Source organism: Hibiscus syriacus, unplaced genomic scaffold (assembly GCF_006381635.1).
Source record: "Hibiscus syriacus cultivar Baekdansim isolate YM2019G1 unplaced genomic scaffold, ASM638163v2 tig00112429_pilon, whole genome shotgun sequence".
Taxonomy (NCBI): domain Eukaryota; kingdom Viridiplantae; phylum Streptophyta; class Magnoliopsida; order Malvales; family Malvaceae; genus Hibiscus; species Hibiscus syriacus.
The window spans coordinates 225627-239730 of NW_024063330.1; the positions used below are offsets into that span (position 1 = coordinate 225627).

The following is a 14104-nucleotide window of genomic DNA, read 5'->3' on the forward strand; positions in this document are numbered from 1 at the left end:
CTCAGTGATCAAAATATAAATATTGATAACGTAAGTAACGAAATGATAACGCAAGTCACTATCTCACCGATACATAGCTTTCTCAAAATTGGTGACCAAAATGAATAAATCCTAAATTATAGTTACCATTTCAAATTTTACCCAAAAATTAAAGAGGGAAATTTTGGAGTAACGTAAAGTGACATAAGCGAAAAACTGCTCGGGTAGGGGAGAGGAGGTGGACGAGTAGTGTTTCGCCAACTCTTCCGTACTCGCAGATATTTCCTTCACTCCCCCCTCTTCCTTCATCTCTCCCAATGCCGCCGTTTCTCTCTTCTTCTTCTTCTTCTTCTCAACACAACAACACTTCACCAAAATAGAACTCTCCAAAACGTATTTTCATGTTAACAACTGTGTACCAAAACCTCCCCAACTCGCTCGATTCTCGATCTCCGAACTCAAATATATATATTTACCAAACAGAACTTATCATCTAAGTCATAAATATTATTATTGTTAAAATTACGTTTCGTTCGTCTATAATTTATGCCAATGGCTTTCCAGAGTGCTGATCGATTTGCCTCTACTGGTACGTCGCCGTCGAAATCATTATCTCTATAAACGAAGAAAGAAAATTGAAAAAATAGAAAAGATTTACGCCTTCTGTTTTTTATCATTTAGATTTTCAATATTGCTTTTGCTCCTAGATTTAATTACGTTGTTTGATTTTAAGGAGTTATCGAATGAGAAGCGTGGAATCTAGATTTAGTTTATGTTTGGCAACGAATAGTATTGCCTAGCCTTGTTTGTTTGACAGTTTGATGATCTGTTGTTGTGTGTTTATGTTTCGATGTTTAGTGCACTTGTATGCTTACATGCTACATGTATTTGTTAGGTTAATCGAAAGATTTTGACTCTTTTTTTTTTTGGAATTCTAGAATCGGCCGAGGTGTTCAACGTTCTGATTCTGGATAGCAACAGCAACCATGCTAATCCGAATGCTTTGACTAATAAGGTGCATATTTGCTTGTATCGCTTCATTTTTATTGTTTTTATTGATTAGATTATCATTGACATTATTTTAATTTACTGTGAAGTGAACTGCTGATTTCTTTTAGTACCTTTATTCATTACTTAGGATGTGGTTATTTATTAATCTATGTACACAGGATTTGGGTACTGTTGGTTCCTTGAGGGATGGTTCACATCAGTCAGGATTCATGTCATCTGTGGTTGACTCTAAGACAACATATTTGTCCAATGTCTATTCTCCCGACGCACAGTTCTATCATGAAGGTTAGTTTTTTCATTGAAGAAAAAAACTTTATATTGTTTATGTAAACCTAGTTTTTGATTTTGTATTTGTTAAAAAATATGTATAAACCCGGGATTAGCGGTGTATCAAATGTAAGGTTCACATCTTGGATATTTCTTAGTGAAGTGATTTTCATTCTTGTGCTGATTGGAAGGGTAATTTGTTTCACGGTAAGCAATTCTTCTTATATATTGGATTTCTCCGTCAAGATTCAGTATTCTATATGATTTGGGGAACACGGTGGTGGTCTTTGAAGATGGAATCTACAATACCTAACGATAAAAGAAATTGTTTTTATTATTCCTTAGTAGTTTTGTTAGAGTTGTGTGAGTCTAATTTCATTTGATCCGGCCAGAAGAGTTCTTGATGCAACTCGTTTGGTGGATTTCTTTCTATGCAAGTTTACTTTGTATTTAACTACTTATTCCTATAAATAACCCTCAAATCACGCATAGCTGCAATCCTCTTGTAATCTCTTTCTTGACATAGTGAAATTTCTCCTCTTCTGCACTATTTCCGGTTAGGATTTTCCTCGTAAATGTTGGTGTCTTATTTTTTTTCTCTTTTTTACTTTGCGATCGCTTATATTCGCCATGTTGGTTTGTGATTGAGTAGAACTATCATCAAATTATCTCCAAGTCTGTAGTGGATTTGTATTGATATTCACATATGTGTTTGAGGTTGATGTTTTCTGTTAGTATTTAGAATGTCAATTGGCTTTGTTTTTAAGAAACAAGATTTTTTCTTTTTTCTTTCTTTTAGATTCCACTGAAGGTGATTCTTAATTGGATGTGAGGCGTGACATGCAATTTTATGGACTTTGGTAGATTAGGTAGCTAGTTAGCAAGGTTGTTGCTGGCAGAATAAATTTTGTATGGCTCATGATACTCTTTTCCTACTTTGCTTATTACTCATGGTGTTTTTTCCATGCTTGTGGAATGCAGCTCGCAAACAGGGTTCATTGCTTCCATATGTTAATGCTGAGGGTTTGGACAACGGTTTCCATGTTTGTAAACCTACTATCTTTTCTAATCATTTACTATTATTAGTACCATTCGTTGCATTCTTTCTTTCTATCAGTATGTCTTACAAAAGTGTTACTTTCTATTCACCTCACCCAGGACATCTATAATGAAACTGCATCTCTTGGAGTTCATGGTTTTGGGCATACCCCACAAATGCCACAAAGAGATTATACTCCGGTTTCATCTTATCTTTCTCGTGTTGGAGATCCTATCCTACTGTCCAATGCAAGGCATTTCGGTACCTTAGATTCATCTTATCACCAGCCATCAGTTCCCCAAAATATTCCACATGTTACTTCAAAGGCCCAAATTTCTCATTTAGAGTTTCCTGTAAATATTGAGCAACAACTGGTTGGAAAAAGATTTGGGCTGAGACCCAATTACCTTCCTCAATCAGGATCATTTGGTGGAGGAAGCAACTTCTTAGCAAGCTCGAGCAGTCTTTGCTCCTCATACCAAGCGTCTGAAGGGTTTGCAGTTGGTGGAATCTGCTCAGACTGGTCAAAGCCTTTTAATGGGAAGAGTTCTTTGTTTCATACATCATATCCATCAGCTTCTCCAAAACTAGTAGGTTCACTAGAGATTTCTTCAAATGACCTTGCAATGGTATGATTAATTCAACTATTAAGTTGGCCTCATTGGCACCTGCATATAGAAAGCGGTTCTAGTATTAATGACACAGTTGGCTGATGTAGCTACGAAGTTTTAAGGTGATTAAGGAAAGAACACAAGTCTAAGCTCAAATCCTAGAACTGTCCTGCAATTATAACTAATAAAATGCTAATATCAAAGTCAAATTTGAAGTCACAAGCACTCTACTCACTGAAACTAGTAGCAATCATCACCTTAAATTATATTCACTCTAGCCAACATTATCACTACCTTGTCTCCTCCCTTTCTCTCTTTCACCGTCTAGCATTACAACACAACTCTGTTTGATTTTGAATTTTCTTATACATTCTTGCAATAAGTTGTTTCATTTCACATTGTATGATCAAATAGACAGGAAGCTTTCCATTCTCCATTGAGTTCCCCCCCCTCAGTAAACTGCTGTCAATTTCATTGTTCTGCCACTTCATATATTTATCAGCATTTTCTAGCATGACACTTCTTTGACCTTTTGAGAAGATCATTGCTAGCATGCGTGGAGAGAGAGTGGAGAATAGCAGGGGGCATGTTGGTGGTATAGGAGAAAATGAGAGCTGTTTTGGTATTTAATTTCGTTAGTCCTAGTTTGTTTCTGCCACTCTTGGCATCTTTTTTCTCCTTTTACTTTGGCTAGTTAGTTGTTAAATGGTCATTTTAGGATCCATTTTTAGCCTTAAAATCTCAATTCAACTTTTTGTCATTTACTTTCTAGCAAAAGCAAATGAAAGAACTTATATTAAGTTGACAACATTAAGTTTAGAGTTCTGAGATAAATGTGTGTTTCAATGCCTTAATAATTCAAACTTGTCAGACACTTTTCTTGGAAAATTTTGTGAAGTTCATGGAGACCAATTCTTTGCACAAGTACTGAAGTACTTAAATGCTGCTCCCTGAACTAATCCTCATCAACTGTGAACAACCTTTTTTTTAACCAGGAACAAATTGAATTCGAATATTCTTCTTACCTTTGATGAAAATATTAGTGACTCTAGGAATTGTAGCTCAAATAGGTAGCTAATTTTGTAAGCCCTGTATGCCATTTTCTGATTGTGTTTTTGGTGCGACAATGTGACTTATGTTTTCATCATTAGATTCCAATCCTGAGATGTTTCTAGTTAGTTAACAATTTAAATGTATTTTTTCTGAGAAATACCTTAAAAAAAATGTCTGAAATAGATACTGCCAATTGATCAATTATAGTTTATTGCCTAACAGTCGAGTCATATGCAGGCGTCTTTTCAAAATGGACCATTTAATGGGTTTGGTTCTTGTTCTGGCTCCAACTCTAGAGGCTACATTGGTAGCCAAAGTGATTCAAGTGCTTGTCACGGAAGAGTCTCCTCTTCTAGTTTAGGAATAAGTGGTCATAACTGGCCTACCCTTGATGAAGCAAGGCAAGGAAGGAGCTGCAATGACTTCTCCTGCAGTTGTACTGTAACACTTGATACACTAAGTGAACGTAACAGGGGACCTAGGGCATTTAAGCCTAAAACTCAGATAACTACCAAGGGTTATATTGTTGGTATCAGCAAGAATGGAACAACTAATGACATTACCAATGGATCATACAATCAAAACAATTTTGCTACTGATTATGAAGATGCCAAGTTCTTTGTGATCAAGTCCTATAGTGAAGATAATGTTCATAAGAGCATAAAGTACGGTGTCTGGGCAAGCACTCCGATCGGCAGCAAAAAATTGGATACTGCTTATCACGAGGCAAAAGCTAAACAAGGAACATGTCCCATCTTTCTCTTATTTTCGGTAATCTATGCTACGTTGCATTGTAAGTGTTGGTAGGGTAAAAAGGAAAACAAAAAATGATGAAGCCATCTATTTTAACCTAAAATGGTTGGTGGATAGAATCAATTTGTGGTAATGCATTATTTATGATCAACTAGGATCAGTTGTCCTTAGTATGTAACCGTTGTGCTTTTTTTCTGTTTCATTTTAAATCCTTATATGTTATTACGCAGGTGAATGCAAGCGCTCAGTTTTGTGGAGTGGCCGAGATGGTAGGACCTGTTGACTTCGATAGAAGTGTGGATTACTGGCTTCAGAATAAGTGGTCTGGGCAATTCCCTGTAAAGTGGCACATTGTTAAAGATGTGCCCAATAGTCAGTTCCGCCACATTCTGCTCGAAAGTAATGGCAACAAGCCTGTTACTAACAGTAGAGATACTCAAGAGGTAAAGGATGCATTTGGGATTGTCACTTTATAGCGTGCTGATCTGATTCTTGGTGTTTCTGGTTACATTCAAATTAGTCTCATTATTGTCTCATTCATGGCTATTCTTACTAGTGTTTCTGTGGTGATTATGTCGGTCTAGAATCAAATTTGATTCGACCAAGCCAGCATGAAACTTGTCCACAATTCCGCTCTCTATCTTCTTGGTAATTCTCAAGCATATAGAGTACTTATGATTTTTGTTGAAATGCATGATGTATATAACTGGAGTAAACTCAACGGAACACTGTACATCCCAGAGCTAGAAGATAGCTACCCTTGTTTCCATTTAATCAATAGGCATGTATTGCATGCCCACCACTTGTGATGTCACGAGCCATGAGCCATGAGGTATTGAGCATGCATGCCCATTATACTTATTTTGTACATCTAGTAAGGTTCATATAATCTTTCTTTCATTGCAACAACGTAATCGAATGGTGTCTGACACTGCTGCATCAAATGATATTGCAGGTTGAATTCGAACAGGGTATCGAGATGATAAACATTTTCAAAAACTATGTAGGTTGTTCTTCCATCCTAGACGACTTCTATTTCTACGAAGAGCGGCAGAAAGCAATGCAGGAAAGGAAGGCCAGGCGGCTAACGACCCTAGTGGCTTCCGACGACTTTGTTCACGAAGGACCGAACCTTGCTGCACTCCCCAATGATCTCTTAAAGAAAATGTCCAAGAGCTTCGCCGAAGTTCTTTAGTTGAATGAGAATGAGAAAGCAGGCGGAGCAACTAAAGAGGTGCTCTCTGCTGCCTGTGGAGGCCATGGTAGATAGCTGCAACCACAAATTCGGCCAGCAATGAAACGAATATTGTCGGTAGGGAATTACTACGGTTTATATGCATTAAATCGTGTTCTTTACTATTTCCCTCCCCCACGAGTTTTAAGGCACTTAGTTTGGGCTATAACTCGGTTCATGGATTTTATTTGTTTAGATTAGACAGGTATATTGTGCAGTTGTCCATAAGATAAGACTTGGTTCATAACTTAATATCGTATGTATACAGTCTATACACAATATATATATACCGCTACTGATATTACAGATATTCTAAATTCTTTCCAAAAAGCCTCCCTAAGATGGAAAGATGGTGGTTTCGTTTTAAAAACAAGGGTAAATTACGTGTTTAGTATCTAAATTATCAGTTTTGATATGTTTTAGTACTTAAACTTTCAATTTTTTAAAATCATACCTAAAATTTAGTCTTTGTTTCATTTTAGCATCCGTAGTTGAAAACTTTAGTCTTTATTTCATTTTAGTACCCGTTTAAAATTTAACTTCAAGTTTTGAAAAAATTAAAAGTTTAGGTAGTGAAACAGATCAAAATTGATAGTATATGTATTAAATGTGTAAATTTTTAATGATCGGGTACTAAAATAAAATGAAAAATATACATTATTTATTATCTTTTTATAAAAATTAAAAGTTTAGGTACTAAAACAGATTAAAATTAATAGTTTAAGTATTGAATATGTAATTTATCCTAAAAATGGTTTCTTCAAATGATATTTTTTTTCATTAACAAAAATCAAATCCAAGATCTTTAATATGGAAATGTATCATAGTCATTCGAAATAGAGCTCGGTCATATCAATTTTAACCGCAGGGGAGAGTCATTAATTTTATATGTCCTAATTCATTTCAACTGACATTCGAAATACATATCCTCTTTATTAATAAACTCAATAATTTACGTAAGAAACTTAATTTATTTTGATTAGTGTGTCCTTCATTTTTTTTATTGATCGACGGTGACATTAATTTTAATATTAATTGTCGATCGTCAGTATATTTTATTAATTTTTTCTTTTATACATCTTATCTTTATTTTCTTTTATTTTTTTTTCAATAAGTATGTTTGTGTTGTACATTTTTATCTGTCTTTATGACACAATTTCTTATGTTTTTTTTTTGCATTTTTTGGGTTATTTTGTCATTTTTTTCATTTATCTTGTTTCTAAAGGTTGATTTGATATTGTCACAACTGATCAAGGTGATTATATGATATCTTGTTAATCTTTTCTGCTTTGGACCCTTAGATTGGATTTAGATACCCGGTTTGTTTCGTGGATAGTTTTTCATGTCTCTCGAGTCTGATTTGCGGTTTGTCGGTGGTCTTTTAATATATGATTTCCTTTTGTGGATCATTTGCCGATGCGATCAGATCTGTTTTAATCTATATTTCTTCGAATTTCTTGGTTAAATTTAATCTTTCCTTGTATGTTCCTTATGTGATATTAAGTTACAAGTTTTGTTTCAATAATTATAGGAAATTTTCCTAATTATGTGTTTAATATACGATTATAATTATAAATCTTTATTATAATTTGAAATATTTTCTATTTTAAAAAAAAATTAATTACTTCTACTAATATATATATATATATATATATATATATATATATATATACTCGCGCATTAATTTCGAAACTCCAATTTGAATGAACAAAAACGGACAGAAATGCCTTTAAAATTCGACATTTCTCCATTAAAATAGAAGATACGTGAATGAAATCTCTCGGCCACAAGTCCGTACCTCCATTAAAATTATGTATGGTTGTAACTCATTAATTCACCCCCTTTTGGTTTTTATGTAAGAAACAACAGCAATGGCGAAACCAAGTTGCATCAGCCAGGGAGTAGCGAAAAGGAAAAGAAAAGAAATCAAAGCCTTTTGTGTTCACTCCTATGGTCTGATCCCCCGCCACCCCATGCACCGCCTAAAGCGGTTGAGCGATTCCCTCCGGGAGCGCATGGAAAAACACAGCCGAAGCAACCAGCGGCACGGAACCAACGAAGCCACCAGTTTGAACCTTCGCCCCGCCGGACTTATCATCACCATTCTGCGAATCAGACGACGACGACGCCCGCTGCGTCGTCGTCTCGTAAATATGGCGGCGTCCGGCGAGTTCGGGGCTAATCCAAGAAGCTCTATTCGTTCAGAAAAAAACACCATACCATGCAACACAATCAATTCATTCATTCAATACATATTTGATAAAAAAAAAAGGAAGGAGATTTAAAAGCTTACTCGGGCAATCGCTGACGCTAGCGTTCTTCAACTGGCAAACCGAGGGGAGCTGGAAGAGCTTATCTTGTTGGACTCCCAAGCCCTTGAGACTTTGAGAACCGGATGCCTGATTTGCTGAAGAATATAACACAAACACTTCGGTTCGTTTTCTTTTATGCTCGAAACCGAGCTGCAACACTCCTTCGACGAAGTCCCCGCCTTGCCCTGAGCAAAGTTGAGGCAACTCATCACGCTATGGAAATCTTTGGTGCACTGGTTCGCTAACCCACTCTCGTCGGCTGCACCGACGACTCACCAAGAAAGTGATCGCCGTCGCGGCTGAAACTGTCGAGCCCTTTAATCCCCGTTGCTCTTTGTCCATTTCTTCTCTGCTTCTTTTCACTTGAGTTTTTGGAATCCCACTTGAAAAATATCTTTTAAGCTCTTGGAGATTGGAAGAACATAAATATGGAAGAATGAGTATCGAGTAGTAACATTTGGTCAAATTATGAATACGGTCCCTATACTATACTTTTTTTTACATATCTAGTCTTTCCACTCTAGTTTCATCATTTTTAGCCTTCTATTATTGAAAGTAGGGGTGTAAACGAGCAGAGTCGAGCTCGAGTATTGCTGAGCTCGACTCGACTCAAAAACTCACGAGTTTAAAATTTTCAAGTTCGACTTGAACTCGAAATCCTGAACTGAAGCTCGTGAGTAGCTCGAAAATACTCGAAATAAAAAAAATCTTAAACTTAACTCGATTGAAGCCTCAAACTCGAACATAAACCTTAAATACATGAAAATCTTATTATATTTTTTTAAAAAATCAATACATAAATCTTAATATATTATATTTTCGAGTTGTTCACGAGATTTTCGAGTCAAATATCGAGTAGTTCGTTTCGGCTCGTTAAGAACTCGAGTCGAGTCCATTCGATCCGAGTATTTATCGAGTCTTGATCGAGTCAATCTCGAATAACCCGCGATCTGTCTCGTCTCATTTACTGCCCTAATCGAAAGTATATGGTGGCACAATAGAATATCATGGCATTTTCATAATTGAATATAGATTTTTTTTCATGTTTAAAAACCCAAAAAAATATCGCAAGGTTTATCCAAATATGGTGTAAAAAGGCCTTTAAGGATGCTTAATATCTCTATATTATTTTAAATTTTAAAATCTATTTCACAACTTTAATATTCTATTAAAATTAAAAATATAAATAAATAAATTATATTACTCAATTAATGATATTTTAAAAAATCAATCAAAATAAATATACTAATCCTTATTCCACAAAAAGAAACAAACAAGTTCACCAAATATTTTTAAAAAACCAATCAAAATAAAGTTCAATTCAAAAGATAAAGGGAACCTGAAATTGCTTTGAGAACTGCTTCCTGAGGCGGGCCTTGCTCGAGGTCATCCTCCTCGGACGAAGAAGATGACGACGTTTCGTTGTTAGATGAATTCAGCTTCCGAGTCCAGAAGTGAACGTCTCGAGCCATAACTACACAGCTCCGTTTCTTCGCCGGCGAAACTCCGAAGCACCTCAACGATTTGACGGAACGGAAATTCCCGTTTCTTTGCGGTGGTCTCCACGGATCCGTTACAGAAACGGAATGCAATCCCGTCATGCACGCCATCTCTGATATTTCTTTTCTGCTTTCCGGATTAATTCCTATTTTCATGAATTATATATTTTTTGTCATGATTTTGCTACGGGCGCTCCAGTTGAAATTATTTAACTACCCTCCTTTGATATTTTCTCGATTAATTCCTATGAGGGCTAATTGTCATTTCATGTCGTGAAATTAACGAAACTAGAATGCTCAAACCAGAAATAACCATCCAGCTCAGTTGGTAGAGCACAAGAATTTTAATCTTGAGGTCGTGGGATCGAGTCCCACGGAAGGCATTTCATAATTCGAAGGTCTCTTACGAAAGCTGTTTTCAACCTTGTGTTGAGGTAATCTATTATCTTACCTCCCCTTATCCAGGAAAAAAGGGACTGGCCATTTTAGAATGCCCAAACCACAAACTTAAGCAACCTCCAGTGGTACCGAGAGCACCTGATCTTGAAAATTTTCGGCTTAATTCTGATCCAGTCCCTGTATTCTTCGAGTTTTGAATATTTAGTCCATCTGCTTGTATATTCAGGAATTCGAACTGTCTGGTTTAAATACTTTCTAGCCGTGAATTTGACAAAATCATCTCTCTATCAAAGAGCGATTCGAATGCTGCAATTTATGTATGACCTTATTCATTTACGTGATCGATTGCTCTTAAGCATCTTATCAAACCGACTAATCATCCCGCCCCGAAACTCGATTCTTGCAGGTGCACCATGGATGAAGTAAATGCTGAAATCATTCCTATTGACTTACTGCTATTGAATGTGGATGGTCATTGTTTCTTACACCATATAAGAACTTCAAGGATCAACATCAATACCAGAGAAGTCTCTTAGTTTTAGTTTGAGCCTAGAACGCCATTTGGTTGTACAACTGTTTCTTCATCGGTCCAGGTCAGCGGTTCGACTTACGGGTCGTGTTACGGGCATTACCGGTGCACAATCTTGCCATGTTAGGTTGTGTTCTGGGAACTACTTTTGTAAAATCTGTGGTTTAACTTATATGTTAAATACTAATCTGTTACCAGAATCAGGTAGTCCTTACAAAGCATTGTAAGGACTGAATAAAAAATTATGGAAATAAAAAGGGTTAAAAGATCGATTCTTTAATAAAATGAAAGAAAAAGAAAAAGTTTTGTTGAGAGTGGGATTTGAACCCACCCATTCGGACCAGAACCTTAATCAGGTAGTCCTTACAAAGCTAGAAAAAGGTGTACGACCATCCAGCATTTTAATGGCTGTTAGGGTTCTTCCTCGTGGCGTCTCACTTGGGGGTGAAAGCCTGCAACGAAGAACAACAACACTTAATCTAGATTCCCACAAAACAAGCAAATGACACATCACCATGGCCTGGAGTGCTCACAGCAAAAATGGTGGCGTGACCGGGATCGGCAAGGTGAGCGAATAAGTTGTCGATGGGACCGGTGCCGGTGTAGATATGTTGGAACCACGCACCCATCACGGCCAACATTGCCAATCTACCGTTCTTGATCTCTTTGGTCCTCAACTCCTTGATCTTCTCGGGCGAACCGCTTCCCCACCCGAGAGGGTCGAACCACAAGCCACCGGGGTAACCGACGTCGGTCCCGGTGAGCTTGTTGTTAGGGAAGATGGGGTCGGTGTTTACGCACCCCGGTTTGAGGATGTCAGCCCATCTTCTACCTTCGGCCCAGCCGATGAAGATAAGCTCGACGATAAAGAGTGTCGTGGTTTCGGTGAAGTATTCCTCGGTGCCGGCCGAGTACCATGAAGAAGTGTTTAGGATCCCGATCTTCGTTAAGAACTCCGGGATGAAACTGCCGGCAGCTCCCAACATTGCCCACCTGCAATGCACGAGCTCCGCTTGCACGTTCCATCTCAATGTCTCGGGATCAGATCCTGTTAGAAAAAACACCATTAGTGCCGTCGTCTAAATCTCTGCCGATTGAGGTACTGGTGAGGATTTAACACTAACCAAGGCCGAGAGGATCGAAACCGAAGTCACCAGGGAGACTGCAACAAGGGGTTCAAATGAAATGTTAAAAAGAATCGTCACTACAAGAATGAGTACATATAGCGATGAACTCATTTGACCTAGAAAATAGTCAATTAAACAGTGACGGAAAGTGACGACCGAAAAAGAAAATCACTAAAAAAAAAATAGTGTTCTCGTAGGTTGAAGAGAGAATATAGCAAAAAAATATGGATTTCTTAAGTGACTGAACCTGCCATCGAGCCATGGAGGAGGAACGCTGCCGGGGAACCAAAGGGGTCTGTCGGGATCAGCGACGGCGCACACCGGAACCGTTGACGCGGCGGCGCGTTTTGTGTGCTCACTGATCTAAGCTCCTTCCCTGTGAGGAACGATGCCTTTGTAGTTCCCACAACTGATCTAGTCTTCTGGGAACTGAAAACAGGTTTACAGCATCAATAAAACTCACAACAAATAACATAGAAATCAAACCTAACTAATTCATCGTTCCCAACAGAAACGAAGTAGGGTTTGATTTTAACTTGCCTGGCGGGTGAAATGGCTACAGCTGCAATAGCCGAGGAAGCACAAACTGAGGCCATTTTCTTTGTGGGGGAGGGGTCAGATTTTGGTGCCTTGAATGAGTTTGTGCGTCAGATATGTTAATGTACGAAGGGGCTTATCTTGATGAATAAGGGGAGTAGATATGGAATAAGCTTGTGATTTGCCATGTGTCGAGCATAATCTGATATGATTCCCTTTGTGGATAGTTGGTGTGTGCTTATTCGGATTCAATCTCAAGTTGGTGCACGATCCAAGCAAACTAAGTAAAAGAATTGTCGTTATTTCTAGAGTCTAATTATAATGAAATTTACATTTCGTATACCAATAGTCTCCCTTAGAGGCATACTCTTTAACCCCTAATCCCCCAAAATGCTTTTGATTAGCATGAAGCTACAAGTCCTATTCCATCGCAACAAACTCTTAACCCATAATCCCCCTTCAGCTTTGACAGAGCACACCTGCTACCAACTAACACGAGTTCCATGAGCAGGCTCATCACTGCCCTTAAAAAAATCCCATACACATCTGCTCAATCATCCTGATCATCACCTTGGGAAGCAAGACATGTATGCACCAGTAATTTGATACCCTGAACAAGACAGCTTTAATCAATTGCAGCCGACCCCATAACTAAAATTTTTTCTTGACCAAACCCCGAGTTTTTCTCTAATCTTCCCTAGCAAGGAAAAACGATCTTTTTCAGTGGACTTCCTTGTAACTAAAGGAATCTCGAGATACCTCACCGGCATATTTCCATTTTTAAACCCAGTCACATTTTGAAAAACAATAAGCTCACTACCATCAAGCCCACAAGCAAATAACTTAGTTTTACTCACATTAAGTTTCAACTCAGACATCCTGTAAAACTGTTTAAGCACATTCAACACCCCAATAACAGAATCAATAGATCCATGGCAGAAAATGAGCAAATCATCTGCAAAGTACACGAGTAAGGGGAATCCTTCTGCACTTATGGTGAAATCTAAAAATCCCTTTCTGAGCAGCCATATCCAGCAACCTAGATAAGGAATTCATCACTAAAACAAAGAGGTAAAGGGACAGAGGGTCCCCTGCCTCACCCTTCTAACTCCTTTAAAAAAATCCCACCAAAGTGCCATTAAAGAAGATCAAAAACCTAGAGGAAGTAACACATGCCTTGGTCCATCCTCTGAAGACCTCAAGCATAGTCTTAAGAATTCTCAACATGAAAATCCAATCAACAACAGAGTCAAAGGCTTTTTGCAAGTCCTTTAATGATGCACCTAGGGGAGAGGAGGCTTCCTAGAATAACCTTTGACTAACTCTTGAGCCAACAATGTATTATCTACAATGCTTCACCCTTTAATGAAAGCAAACTTATTGGGAGAGATCATCCTAGGGAAGTAAATTGCTAATCTAGTGATCAGGACTCTAGTAATAGTTTTGTACACAACCGAGCAACAGAAAAATAGGTCTAAAATCCTTAACCATGCAAACACTAAAGGTTTTAGGCACAAGTACAATGGCAGTTGCATTAAACCATACAGTAAGAGGAAGTATGAAAGAAATACCTCACCGCTGTAATAAAGTCAACTTTGACTATCTCCCAGACAGACTTGAAAAATCAAACTGTACAGCCATCAAGGCCAGGACTCTTGTCATAAAGAAGTGTATGCATATCCAGTATAAAACCCAATATTATTATTGTTACTATTAGTAAATAATAACATCTATAATCCACACAAAAAAAGACA

At 37.6% G+C, this 14104-nt stretch overlaps 1 protein-coding gene and 2 pseudogenes across 1 annotated transcript; 1 reads left to right on the forward strand and 2 right to left on the reverse strand.

The window, feature by feature from the left end:
• The first annotated feature begins 209 nt into the window (after positions 1–209).
• On the forward strand, positions 210–6281 carry LOC120179559 (YTH domain-containing protein ECT2-like). The gene is made up of 8 exons (XM_039185133.1): positions 210–568; positions 918–994; positions 1149–1275; positions 2239–2300; positions 2416–2925; positions 4198–4731; positions 4944–5156; positions 5669–6281. The coding sequence occupies exons 1-8, from the start codon at positions 526–528 to the stop codon at positions 5906–5908; spliced, it is 1806 nt and encodes a 601-aa protein (XP_039041064.1). The 5' UTR covers positions 210–525; the 3' UTR covers positions 5909–6281.
• Positions 6282–7890: 1609 nt separating this feature from the next.
• On the reverse strand, positions 7891–9869 carry LOC120179572 (annotated as a pseudogene).
• A 1174-nt stretch (positions 9870–11043) lies between these two features.
• On the reverse strand, positions 11044–12409 carry LOC120179551 (annotated as a pseudogene).
• Positions 12410–14104: the final 1695 nt, after the last annotated feature.